The 12112-nt window shown below is 40.5% G+C and overlaps 2 protein-coding genes across 4 annotated transcripts in view; both read left to right on the forward strand.

Moving 5' to 3' along the window:
* The window catches only part of LOC141773925 (VPS10 domain-containing receptor SorCS3-like), a 242980-nt gene that overhangs the window by 162856 nt on the left and 68012 nt on the right, over window positions 1-12112 (forward strand). The window lies entirely within an intron of this gene.
* The window catches only part of LOC141773922 (gamma-adducin-like), a 32464-nt gene that overhangs the window by 15504 nt on the left and 4848 nt on the right, over window positions 1-12112 (forward strand). For all 3 annotated transcript variants that reach the window (XM_074646094.1, XM_074646093.1, XM_074646092.1), the window contains 8 exons: window positions 773-922; window positions 1246-1389; window positions 4220-4318; window positions 4984-5157; window positions 8111-8371; window positions 8563-8679; window positions 9325-9414; window positions 11151-11274. In XM_074646094.1, coding sequence (XP_074502195.1) covers window positions 773-922; window positions 1246-1389; window positions 4220-4318; window positions 4984-5157; window positions 8111-8371; window positions 8563-8679; window positions 9325-9414; window positions 11151-11274 — 1159 coding nt within the window. The remainder of the gene's footprint in view (window positions 1-772; window positions 923-1245; window positions 1390-4219; window positions 4319-4983; window positions 5158-8110; window positions 8372-8562; window positions 8680-9324; window positions 9415-11150; window positions 11275-12112) is intronic.

Here is a 12112-nt window from a genome sequence, read left to right on the forward strand (position 1 = left end):
CGTGACGTTAAACACAACAGTGTCAGCGTCTAATGTGTGTGTGTGTGTGTGTGTGTGTGTGTGTGATTGAAGTGCGTGTGGCTCAGCGGCAGAACAAACCCGATTCTGTCTCTGTACCTTTTAATACAGAACCGCAAGGGGGAATAACAGCGCAACAGTCCCGCCTTGGAACAAGCTGTGTGAAAGGGGCTAGTGTTTGTTATTAAGTAAATTAAATCAACAGAGATGCTAGTGCAGGGTCATGTGTGTTGAAGGTACATGATGAGGCACTAATCTGACTACTGATAGCGCTATGGAGCAATCTTTTCACGTGTCTATTTGTATGTCATGCAGGCCCACAAGGGATGCATGACATACAAATCCCAGCTAGGATCTATTCCCATCAGTATAGTGAGCTGCATGCACACACACAAGCAAATGGATGAGGCCATACACATACACATAGTTAATGCTCCAGCAAAAAGGCGGCGGAAGAAGCTAGCTAGCTAATAAACATGGATGGAAACGATGCAGGTTCCAAAAATACACATATGAAAAAACTACTTTGCAAATGTTTTACGAGGAGATAAATACATTCAACACTTTGTAGGCCTCAAGGATAAACATGTGTTTTTGTGAGAAATTATGTAATGTAAACATAGCTGTGTTTGTTTACAAGAAAGCTCCGCAGGGTACCTTTTAATGGTTCAGTCATACTGTATGTAATTACTCACAGGTTTAGTATTTAACATTGGTATGTTCTGAAATTCTTTTTTTTTTCTGCCATGTGCAGGTGAAAGTAAACATCATCGGTGAGGTGGTGGATCAGGGTTCTTCTGATCTGGGTATCGACCACTTTGGGTTCGCTCCTCACGCCGCCATTTACTCCATGCGCCCCGACGTGAGATGCATCATCCACATACATACCCCCGCCACAGCTGCTGTAAGTACGCTCCAGGCCCATATTAAATGAGCGTCATCTTAATCAAAGCATGAAAACATGCTGCTAAATGCTTATTTTTGCACCACAGGAAATAGGCTGAATTAAAAGCAGCCCCCCCGCTACTTATTTTCGATGCAGACACCCTGTAACACGCTTTTACCATTTCCTTTGAAGCTGGGCTGTAAAATGCACAGCACATGATGATCATCGCTGTGTAAAGTTTTTATTTGTGCCTGATAGCAAAAAAAAGAAGGAGAAAAAAAGCGCTTCTATTTATATGTTGGTGCGTCACAGTCTCACTTGCTTTTATCCCATGTTAACAGGTGTCCTCGATGAAATGTGGAATCCTGCCCATTTCCCAGGAGGCTTTGCTTCTGGGAGACGTGAGCTGCTTCGGTTACCATGGCAGCCTGGATAATAAAGAGGAGAAGGTGGAGTTTCAGAAAGCTCTGGGCCCTACTGCCAAGGTACTGTCAAACCAAGGGACTCCATTAGTGACAGGCTCCCTTTCTCATGGGATAGAGCCGCCTTTCAGCTACTCATGAGTTATTATATTATTATTATGTATATGAGGTTATTCCTACGTGTTGGTTAGTGAATAGAAATGAATGAATACACAATATAAAATAGGGAACTGAAGGATGTCACACAAATGCAATGTTACTAAAATATAATTTCTTTTATTAACTAACTTCAACCAGAAGCATTTAGTCTAAAATAGAGATTTTTCTTCAATTACTTAACCAGTGACGTACATGAAGGGAACAGAATATTTAATGGAATAGTTTGACATTTGGGGGAAATACGCTTTTTTGCTCTAATTGCTAAAAGTTAGATGAGAAGATTGATACTACTTTTATATCTGTCTGCTAAATATGATGCTAAAGCCAGGAGATGATTAGCTTAGCATAAAGACTGGGAGCAGGGGGATGCAGCTAGCCTAGCACTGTCCAAAGGTAAACAAAACAAAAGAAATAACTGCCTGGGGTTTGTGCTGAACAATTTCTTGGCTGGATGCAGCGACCCTGGAGTCTTGTCATCATTATTATATTAATATATAATATTATAACGTTTTTCTTAAGGGGTTAAGATGTTGCCAGGCAACCAGTGAGCGAACACTCCAGGAAGTCACCGCTCCCCGCCAACCAATAGTCCGCTACATAACCCCCCTGTAAAACTACAAACTTCACTTTTTGTACAAATTAACACTAAAGACCACTATGCTCTTTTGGGGTACTATTTTCTCTAATTCCCAAATGCGTCTGTATCCTTTTGATGGGCCAGTAACGCCTCATCAGTCTCCATCTCTTTAGCGCATTGCGACGACTCGGGCTGTGCAGCTGTGTTTCCATAGCGCAGCAATGACATCAGTCCATACGCAGCCCCCACACACACCATACACAGCCAGATAGCGTATCTAACAGTTAGAACCTGCATTTAACTGGTATGTATACTCTTAGCAGTGTAAAATGTGCTATCTTCATATGATATCTATTTTTAGAAAAAACTATTTTCATGCTGCCACCCGATGCAGTAATAGTCCATGGCGAAGCAAAAGTACAGTAGCATATGGAACAAATCATTGTTTTTGAAAGGCTAAAAGCCAACAAATATGCTTTGAAGCAGAATATTTCATTAGATAAAAATGTGAGTTTTGGAAATGATTACATCTATTTATTTTTTTCAATACATTTTGACTTTTGGACTGAAGACTGAGACAATTCAAATGTGTGAGAGAGAGAGAGAAGGTGGTTGCACGCAATGTTTCTATAAGTTATTGATAGTAATAATTAAAATGTCAACATTATGAATGAAGCATCAGACTATTCGGTAAAGCCTAATTACTTAAACGTATAGTGCATACGAGGGGCACAACTTTTATAGTTAGACAAAAAGTGTGATTATATTTTCATTTTCATTTCTGATATTTCCCACATATGACATGATATATGAACACTGTGGGCCTACATACCTTGTGTGTGATTATAAGTGCATGTGAGTGACTATTGGCGTGCATTAGATGTCCTGTTCATTTCCTCAATGCGCTTATACGGCCATTATGCAAATGCATCAATTCGAGGAGAGTACCAACGTTATTCAGCGATACTCCTGCCGACTAAAGGGACTTTTGTCATGAAAAAAAACATCTATTTGGTTTTCTAAATGTTATTCTATCATCATGACAATACAGCCATGTGCAGAATAGGCATTTAGGAAAAGTCAGGGCGTGAGGAAAACATATACACAATGAAGGCATGATTCAAATTTTCTAACCACAGCGTTTAATGGCGTCGGCTACAGCGGTCCCAGTGTCAAACAAACAAGTTATAAGTTGAATTGGGGAGCTTCAGAGGTACTGATAGCTACCAGTCTTTATGCTAAGCTAACCAGATGCTGGCCTCAGGCTTATATTTAATGGACAGATATGGGCGTGGCATCGATCTTCTCATCTAACACTCCACCAGAAAGCAAATAAGCGAATTAGTCATTTGCATACATGACGGGGACAGAATATTAGAAACACACGTCGACAGCATCTATTCAGCTCTTGATGCTCATATTTTCAGCTTAGTTGATTGTGTTAATTATTATTTGGATTTCACAGTCCAAAATTACCAGAAGGGCACAATGAACATGTACATTTTGTTTCATTCTCGTTTTTAGATGCATGCAGGGATTGTATCAGTACTACACGTGTCATGTATGTTGATATATTGTTGCATATTTGCTTAATAATGCACACATTGATTAATGTAATTAATGTACATTAGCATTAGGGCTGTCAAAGTTAACACGATAAAAACATGTCCACGCAAATTTGTTTTAACGCCACTAATTTGTTTAACGCATTAACACAACTTGCAACCATCGGGCCCGGCCGCTATTCGATCTTCCGGAGGTTGTAGCGTGCTCAGATTGCTGAATGCTGAATAGCATTCCAAACTTATGCAAAATTTTGGTGAGAAAAAACTGGCATGGCGATATTCAAAGGGGTCCCTTGACCTCTGACCTCAAGATAGGTTAATGAAAATGGGATCTATAATAAGAACATTAGGTACTTGACAAATCTCCCTTTAAGGTACATTTTTGAACAGATATAAAAGGTGTGATTAATTTGCGTTTAACTATGGACAATCCGATTGACGGCTCTAATTAGCATATTTGGATACTGCTGGGAAGTATCCAGATAACTTTCACCATATGTGGATATGCTAATGTATCAGCTGGATTTGTTTAGTGTTTCATGGTGATTATGGAGGGCCATGAGGCAGCTCAAGTGTTTGCTGTGTTTTTTAGGTGATGATCCTGAGGAACCATGGGCTGCTCGCTTTGGGAGAAACAGCAGAAGAGGCTTTCCACTACGTGTACCACTCACAGCAAGCGTGTGAAATCCAGGTATAAAAAAAGCTTGATTTCTATTCCTGATACTACCTCTTCCTGGTAATGACGTGCAATTGCAATATTCAAGTCAGAGCAATTTCAGAACTTGGACATGGCCTTGATGCACTTTGACACAATCATAAGCTAACTACATGTGTATAAATCACTTTTTCCCATTTCAGCTGTAGCAATCATTTTCATTTTCTTCTACGAATCACGAGTCAGACTTGGTTTCAAATAGCAAAGCATTACCGCAGTGCTTTAGATGGAAGCAAAGCTGATGTCTAACATACAGAATGTTTGAACAAAGCAAAGTCAAATATGTGCGAGAGAGCACTGTTCAGTCAGAGCCGGGTGGAACCCTGCGGTGTTTCTGAGAAGCTCCTGTTGCTTTGTATCGGGGAGGCAGTTGCGTTGTTTTTTCATCATCCCGCTGTGTCTGGACTGTATTTGTTTTTCTATTGTTTCTGACACATATTGACAGCCCAGCTGACGTATAATTACAATCCTACCATATCTTAGAAGGGAAAATATAATGTTCTCTATGTAAGTTTTGACATTGCAGAATTATAATTAATGCATGATGGGAAATCGTCGGTAACTTTTGCACACAATAATAAGTTGGCTTGTAACTCCAAAAGAAAAAAATTGTGTATATCAGAATCATTTCTTTTGTTTAGGTGCATGCTTTGGGGAGTTCGGGCGGCGTGCACAACCTGGTGCTCCTGGACAGAGAGAAGTTTAAACCCCTGACCCAGAGAGTGGCCGCTGCCGGTTTGGTGATGGACAATGAGGTCAAGTGGAAAGTGGGCGAGGCCGAGCTCGAGTCCCTCATGAGGATGCTGGACAACCTGGTGAGTGAACCCTGACCTGTGCCTTTTTACCCATGATGCTTTGAGTTTCCTGTCTCGGGCGCTTCCTCGGGAAGTGTCTGATTAGAGGACACAATGAAACTAGATACGTTTTTGTTAAATCTAATCCGAAAAAAATATTTGTGTAATTGGATCATAGCGTTTTTTATGACAGCTGTCGACATTTTTTCACTACAATTACAGATAGGTATTATTGACAGACCATTTTTTTTGTCTGTGGCTAACATGCTGTCTACAGGTTCTTGTTTCACCTTGAGGATTTTTGGTGCTGTGCTGCACTTGTGTCAATTTAAACCCCGCTAGTCTAACCACACTGCTAATGACCAGGCCCTGACATGTTCTGTGGGCACAGAAAATGTCAGACTGTGTCTGTTTGAGTGTGCGTCTCGCTAACAACTGTGGCTGGAGTGGGCTGCAGCTGTGTTAGCTCTGTGTGATCATACAGCCCGCCCACCCCTCTCAATCATAGCTTCCAGATGGTGAGGCTGGCTGTGGGCACATAGACCACACAATCACTTGTATGTGTATGAGGGTGTGTGTGGGTGTGTGTGTAAGCACTCTAGTGTACTCAATTTAGAAATTGGATTTGGCATTTCCTTCAAGACTGTTGAATATGACGCTGGGTGCAAATGCCAGCACACTGCAACAGGAGGTCTGTCTGTCCCATAGACTGTAAATAAGAAACAGATGTAGTCACCGGGACGTCACCCATTGGTTTGTGGACTACCGTCAAAGAACGTACGTATATTGATAAGAAATGAAAATCAATTGTTTGTTCCATTTCAACATCAGCGCTCAGCAGTAAATCTACGCTTCCGCCATTCTGGACTGAAAGCGACTACCTGACGCCAGTAAAATATCCGCTTACAAAGTGCTGCACAAAAGTAAAAAAAAATTATTTCTATTCTATTATCATATTTAATGTCTCTACCGAAATGGCCTGTGTTGAACAATACAAATATTATAAACATTCATACTATTATAACGCTTTATTTATTAATTAAACTTGTTTGACACTTCCCAGAGGAGCATAAAGTGAGCGATGGACATAAATAGAAGTTAGAAAATTCCAGCACAAAGATTTTGAGAGCAATCTCAAACTGTTTCATGTCAAGGACCTCTAGAATGGATGTCCAATTGACCACAGATGTATAAGAGGTTTTGTCCAGTGCTTTTGCCCTACGTGTTAGTAAATAGCCCACAACTACATTAAATTATGTTTATGTCGTGCTACTAGCTACTGGCCGATAGCCGGTTGTTTGAGAACAGAGACGTTAATTCATCCACCTCAGTACAGGCTTACAGCATACAGCCCATGAGTGTATTATAAGATAATAAAAGTGATGAATTACAGCCAAATATCCATTATTACAGCCACATACAGCTAGCAGGAAGCTGGCAGAATGTCATATAAGCGTGCAGGGCAGTGCATTCCTGTACGTCGGATGCACGGTCATTATGCCGAGGAAAATAACTCTGGATTTGGCCATTAGTAACCTTTACAACTTCTAGAACAAAATGATTTAAATGAGGGATATGTAAGTGTTCGTACTGGGAAGTTGATTTACCTCAAAAAATATTATCTTCTGATTTACAGACGTCTCTTTGTACATCCACAGACCCATTAGCGTTTTCAGTCCAAAAAAGCGGCAGCGCTACCGCAAGGCCATGAAGGCAGCTGTTGTCAAAAAAGTACCAGAGTTTTGTTTCTCTGCTTCTGTACTATTTGCTGCAGTTTTGTAGCCTCAAGTCCGGCATTTTGGCTGTCGCCCTCTTGGTTTTTGGCCGTCACCATCTTGGTTTTTTGCAACCAGAAGTAACATGAGAGGGTTGGGCTAAGCACAACCGAATGATGAATGACATTTTTAGATAACTAAAATGTTACAGTTAACTTTCATGAACTGAAAACACACTGTGAAAGGGTTAAAGTTGTAAGATGAAAGTGTGGACAACACCCAAAATGGAAAACGTCATTGTAGCGACCTGTCAATCACAAGGTGGCCACGCCCTAAAGCTCTTGTGACTCCAAATGGGACCATAATTTACTAGATGAACATCATGCTGTACTGAAGAAGACTTGAAACTAGCGATTGAGACCATAAACTCATGTTTACAATGTTTACTGAGGTAATAAATCAAGTGAGAAGTAGGGACATTTTCTCGCAGACTTCTATACAATCAGACTTCTTTTTGCAACCAGAGGAGTCGCCCCCTGCTGGCTATTAGAGAGAATGCAAGTTTAAGGCACTTCAGCATTGGCTTCACTTTTCAGAACCCGGAGGTTGCCCACTGATCCGTCCATGCCACAGGGTTGGAGTTTGCTAGTTGTGATGAAGCATGTTTAACTTGATCACCAGTATGTCTTCCCTAATCTGAGATACCTGAAAGGTGGTAACAGATACTGACCAGGTGCTTTCTGCTATTGTTCTTAACAAAAGATATGCTAATCAAGCCTATACTACTAATCACAACATTTTGAAACTGTGGCGTGGCAGTGAACAATGCTGTGAATAAATGATGGCTTGCTCGCACTGTAGCGATCAAAGCCCAAAGCAGGGATCGTTTTCAGTGGCAAACTTGTCACATTGCCTGCGAGAAAATGCCAATTTTGATTTGGATTGTAGTGTTGTTCAGACTGCACTCTGCACCCACTGCGAGTTCCCATCGGTTTTCTAGTTGTCTCTCTCGTCTTTGATGTATTAACAACACACTGCTTTAAACCAAAGTGTATATACAGCGTTGTTTAAATATTTAGAAGCATTGTGTAAGTGGATCTTGGGTGGCCTGTGCATCCTTTTGAGTTTTATATCTTTTGTAGTTATTTCTTATTTAATGGTGAAGAGCAGTACAGCAAACTGCAAACAGTTTCACCTCTGGCGAAGGAAAACTGTTCAGTATGTTAGAATAATGTCTCCTCTTTTGCGTGACCTTCTAGGGATACAGAACAGGCCACTCTTACAGGAACCCCATCGTCCGTGAAAAGCCTCGCTCTAAGAACGACGTGGAGACCCCCGCCACGGTGTCATCCGTGCCACCGGAGGACGATGAGCTGGGTCTGCGTAGCCCCTTCAAGTTTATGGCGCAGAAACAGCAGAGAGAAAGGACCCGGTGGCTCAACTCGCCCAACAGCTACTTGAGGGTCAACGTTCCTGAACATTCACCCAGCGGAGATGTCAGCCCCAGGACCAAGACCATGGTGCGTTGGTTTTCATGTCAAACTGTAACAAGAAATGTAATATATCAGCCCTTACTGTTTTGGCCTCTGAAGGAAAAAGTGATCTGGGGAGCTGCCATTACTTTGTATTAGCCTGCCCTCTTGTGGCCAGTTTGATAAATACAGGTTTTAAATCTTATTTTTCCCCAATTTGTACTTATTCTTTTTCTCAGTGGATGAAGTCTTCACAGCCAGGCTATAGCATCGGCACACCAATAAAGATCGAGGACCCCAACCAGTTTGTTCCACTCAACACTGATCCCACAGAGGTTTTGGATAAGAGGAACCGGGTCAGTTGAAACGACACATTTTCCACACAACATGCATGCGCACAAAGACTTGATTTGATTCATTCCTATTGCCTGCATTATATCATGGTTAGAGCTGGTATTTAAAAAAAACACCCAGATTTAAGCTGAGATGTACTATTTAATCATTGTATCTCTATGATATAGGGCAAAGAAATTGGTACAATACTTGTTTTTCAATAGATTGATGCTGATCCATGCAAATCTGTCATTTACTTTCTCAATTAATTATTTTGTCTCTATTATAATTGTTGATGTTGCCAAATTGGTTGTTGTATTCAACCAAAAGTCCAAAAGTTTACGGTCATATAAGACAAAGAAAACCATCACTTTCTTACATTTGAGAAGCTGGAACCAGCGAATGTTGTTTTTTTGACCAACTAAACGATTAATCGACTAATCGTTGCGGCTCTACTGACAACTAATCTTGATACATGGAGGCTGCATTCCATACACAATCAATCACAAAGCTGGTTGATCGATGATCCATAGAAGAACTGTACTGGTATTTGCTGTGTTGTTGAGTGTATCTCTGACACACTTCATGTTGGCAGGTGGTGTGGTATGGTGGTATGGTAAGATTCCTGAACCAAGTTTAAAATGATTTTCTTACATACATTTGTTCAGATTAAAGAACAGCACAGAGGTGACCTGATGACTTCTGGACCAAAATCTCAGTTACTATCAGGCATTGTTGTGGACACCATAAAAGGCCCAGTGAGTATATTTACCATTTTTATTTTTCTCAGTTGCCTAAGCACATTTTCTAAAACACTGCTGCAGTTCTCAAAACACAATCACCATTTTAAACTGAGCACTACAACACTACGGTGGCTCACTCAAGACATTTAACTCAAAAGTATATAACTTCACCAACGAGTTCATCACTGCCCCAAAAGTGAAAAAAAAAAAAACATTGCGCTCCACTGAAGACAGAGAGCCAGCGTCAGATTCCATCAAGTACAAAAAGAGTTTGCACACACAATTCAATGATGTTCCTATTATTTAGTTATATACGTGAATCTTGACCGGCCTCACAATACGATTCGACTACGATTCACCTGTCAACGATTCAAATGCAAAATGATTATCGATGCATCTCAAGTGTGCATTACACACTTCTGCAGTGCATTACAAGTGTGCTCTAATCTACAAAAAGAAGATTTTCACATAGCAGCTCTTAGACAGGGTACTTCATGAATGCCTATGGCATTTTACACTGCATGAATTAGCCTAGCGGCTGGCAGACTTTTTTCTTACTCAGAGCTCTTCTACTCTTACTTGGTTTAAATCACTGCATCTAAACGCACACGGAGTGTGAACAAAGCTCCGCCCTCAGTGAAACAGAGCGATCAGAGGAGAGAGAAAGAGGAGAGAAACAAGCGCGACAGTAATACACAGTAAAGACTCACTCTGAGCTGAAATGGAACCAAACTCCTGATTATGTTCCGTCACTGAATCGATTCAGAATCGTTCACGTCCGCATCGCGATGCATCTTAGAATCCATTCACAAAAATATACTATACTATACTATTCATAGTCAATGTATTACCTACAGTAGATGACAGTCAGCACGCCCCCAGCTTGGAGAAACAGACAGGAGTTACCACACGGAAGCAAGGCAATGTACTGTTGTGGAAGGGGCCGCCAACAAAATGTATTTTAGACTACTCAAAGAAAGGTTCACCTAAAAAAAATCAATACCAGTTTAAGTGTACGCTATATTTAGAATATTTTCACCACTTTATCTTATCGTCAGACAGCCCTCTCCGATGGGGAACTGAACTGAAAGTGAAACTTATCTATGCTCTCTTCAAAGCAGCCACACTCACTCTCACTCTCAGTTCAATTCCCCCTCGGAAAATATTCTAAATATAGCGTATACTTAACCAATCATCATCTACTGTAGGTATATGGATAAGTACCTCATACAATACAACCCCACTTTAAAACACCCGGAAATCCCTGTAAGACAAGTCAAGATGTCTACAGTAAACAACTTTTTCAGTGGGACAGAAGAAGACACTGGAATCGTATCTCTTTATGTCGTTTCTTTCATTGAGACTTACATACAGTAACCTAATAATAATAATTGATAATAATATGTCAAATATCCTGTTGCTGAAAAATAGCTGCCTGCTACAACTGGAACGGGTTTAATCGATTATGATGACAGAGGCAAACTCAGTGCATCATTGGATCAAATGAAGATATCTGCACTTCTACATTTGATTTCTATATGAAAACAACCAGAAAATGTGCATACCGTTGTATACCGTTATAGATGTGAGAATTGCACACAGGATAATTGTGCCAAAGCAACTGGGAAAAACTGCAAACATAAATGTTTACCCAGTCGTCATTGTTCCCCAGGAGCAATTACTTCTATTCACTTAAAAAATGTATTACATCAGGTGTCCATAATGTCTTTTTATTCTCTCTCGTCAATCAGGCTTTCATCATGGAGGACGAGGAGCAGACTCGCTCTCTTCCCCCCAACCCTTTCAACGAGCTCACGGAGAGGGTGCTGGAGGAATACAAGAGCTTGGTGGAGAGAAAGCAGCAAGGCCAAGAAGGTAGTCAAACGGTTTCTTTACCATTACAAAGCCCTTAAGTGCACCGTTGCTCTTCGGAGGCACAGAAAACCTTGACTTAATTTAATCCGACTTGGGTTTACACCATCTCATATATCTGACATCATCCCATGTAGATTATGAGCGTATGACGTTTTGAAGTTAATCCTTCGCGGTCACTGAGGTCATGAAAGGAATTGAGATGAAGAGTCAAAGTTAATCTCGAAGCTTAACTGCAATCTCTGACTTCACCGAGCAAGGCCAAAAAGGAAATAGTTCAAACTAAAGTTTAGGACCCATTAAATGCAGATTTCTGAAGAATTATGAAATCAATTTGAACTTGTTTGACTTTTATAATTAAGGAAGACACATTACACATTATTGCATGAATTACTTGATGTCTTGATGATTATTTGGGTGTGACGTGGGGTTGGGGGAAAAATGTATAGAGCATATTATTGCGATATTTTGCGTGGCAATATTGTATCGATACACGACGTCAAGTATCAATCTTTTATTATATAAACTAACACTAGCCGCAATTCTGTCTTCCAGAGGTTGTAATGGGCTCGGTCTTAAAGCTAGAGTGAAGATACTGCTTTCATATGGAACTAGAAAACATAAGGAATCCATTGGTACCACCACATGTTAGCTTGTCGGGAAGAATTCTAAATAACGCTCTAAAGTTATGCTAAATTTTGGTGAGGAAAAAGCATGGCCATTTTCAAAAGGGGTCCCTTGACCTCTGACCTCAAGATATGTGAATGAAAACTCTGAGATGATCAGAGTGAAAACTATCTTATTAGATAAAACAGATGTTGACAAACTGCATAATTTGCAT

Source organism: Sebastes fasciatus, chromosome 9 (genome assembly GCF_043250625.1).
Source record: "Sebastes fasciatus isolate fSebFas1 chromosome 9, fSebFas1.pri, whole genome shotgun sequence".
In the NCBI taxonomy this organism is placed as follows: domain Eukaryota; kingdom Metazoa; phylum Chordata; class Actinopteri; order Perciformes; family Sebastidae; genus Sebastes; species Sebastes fasciatus.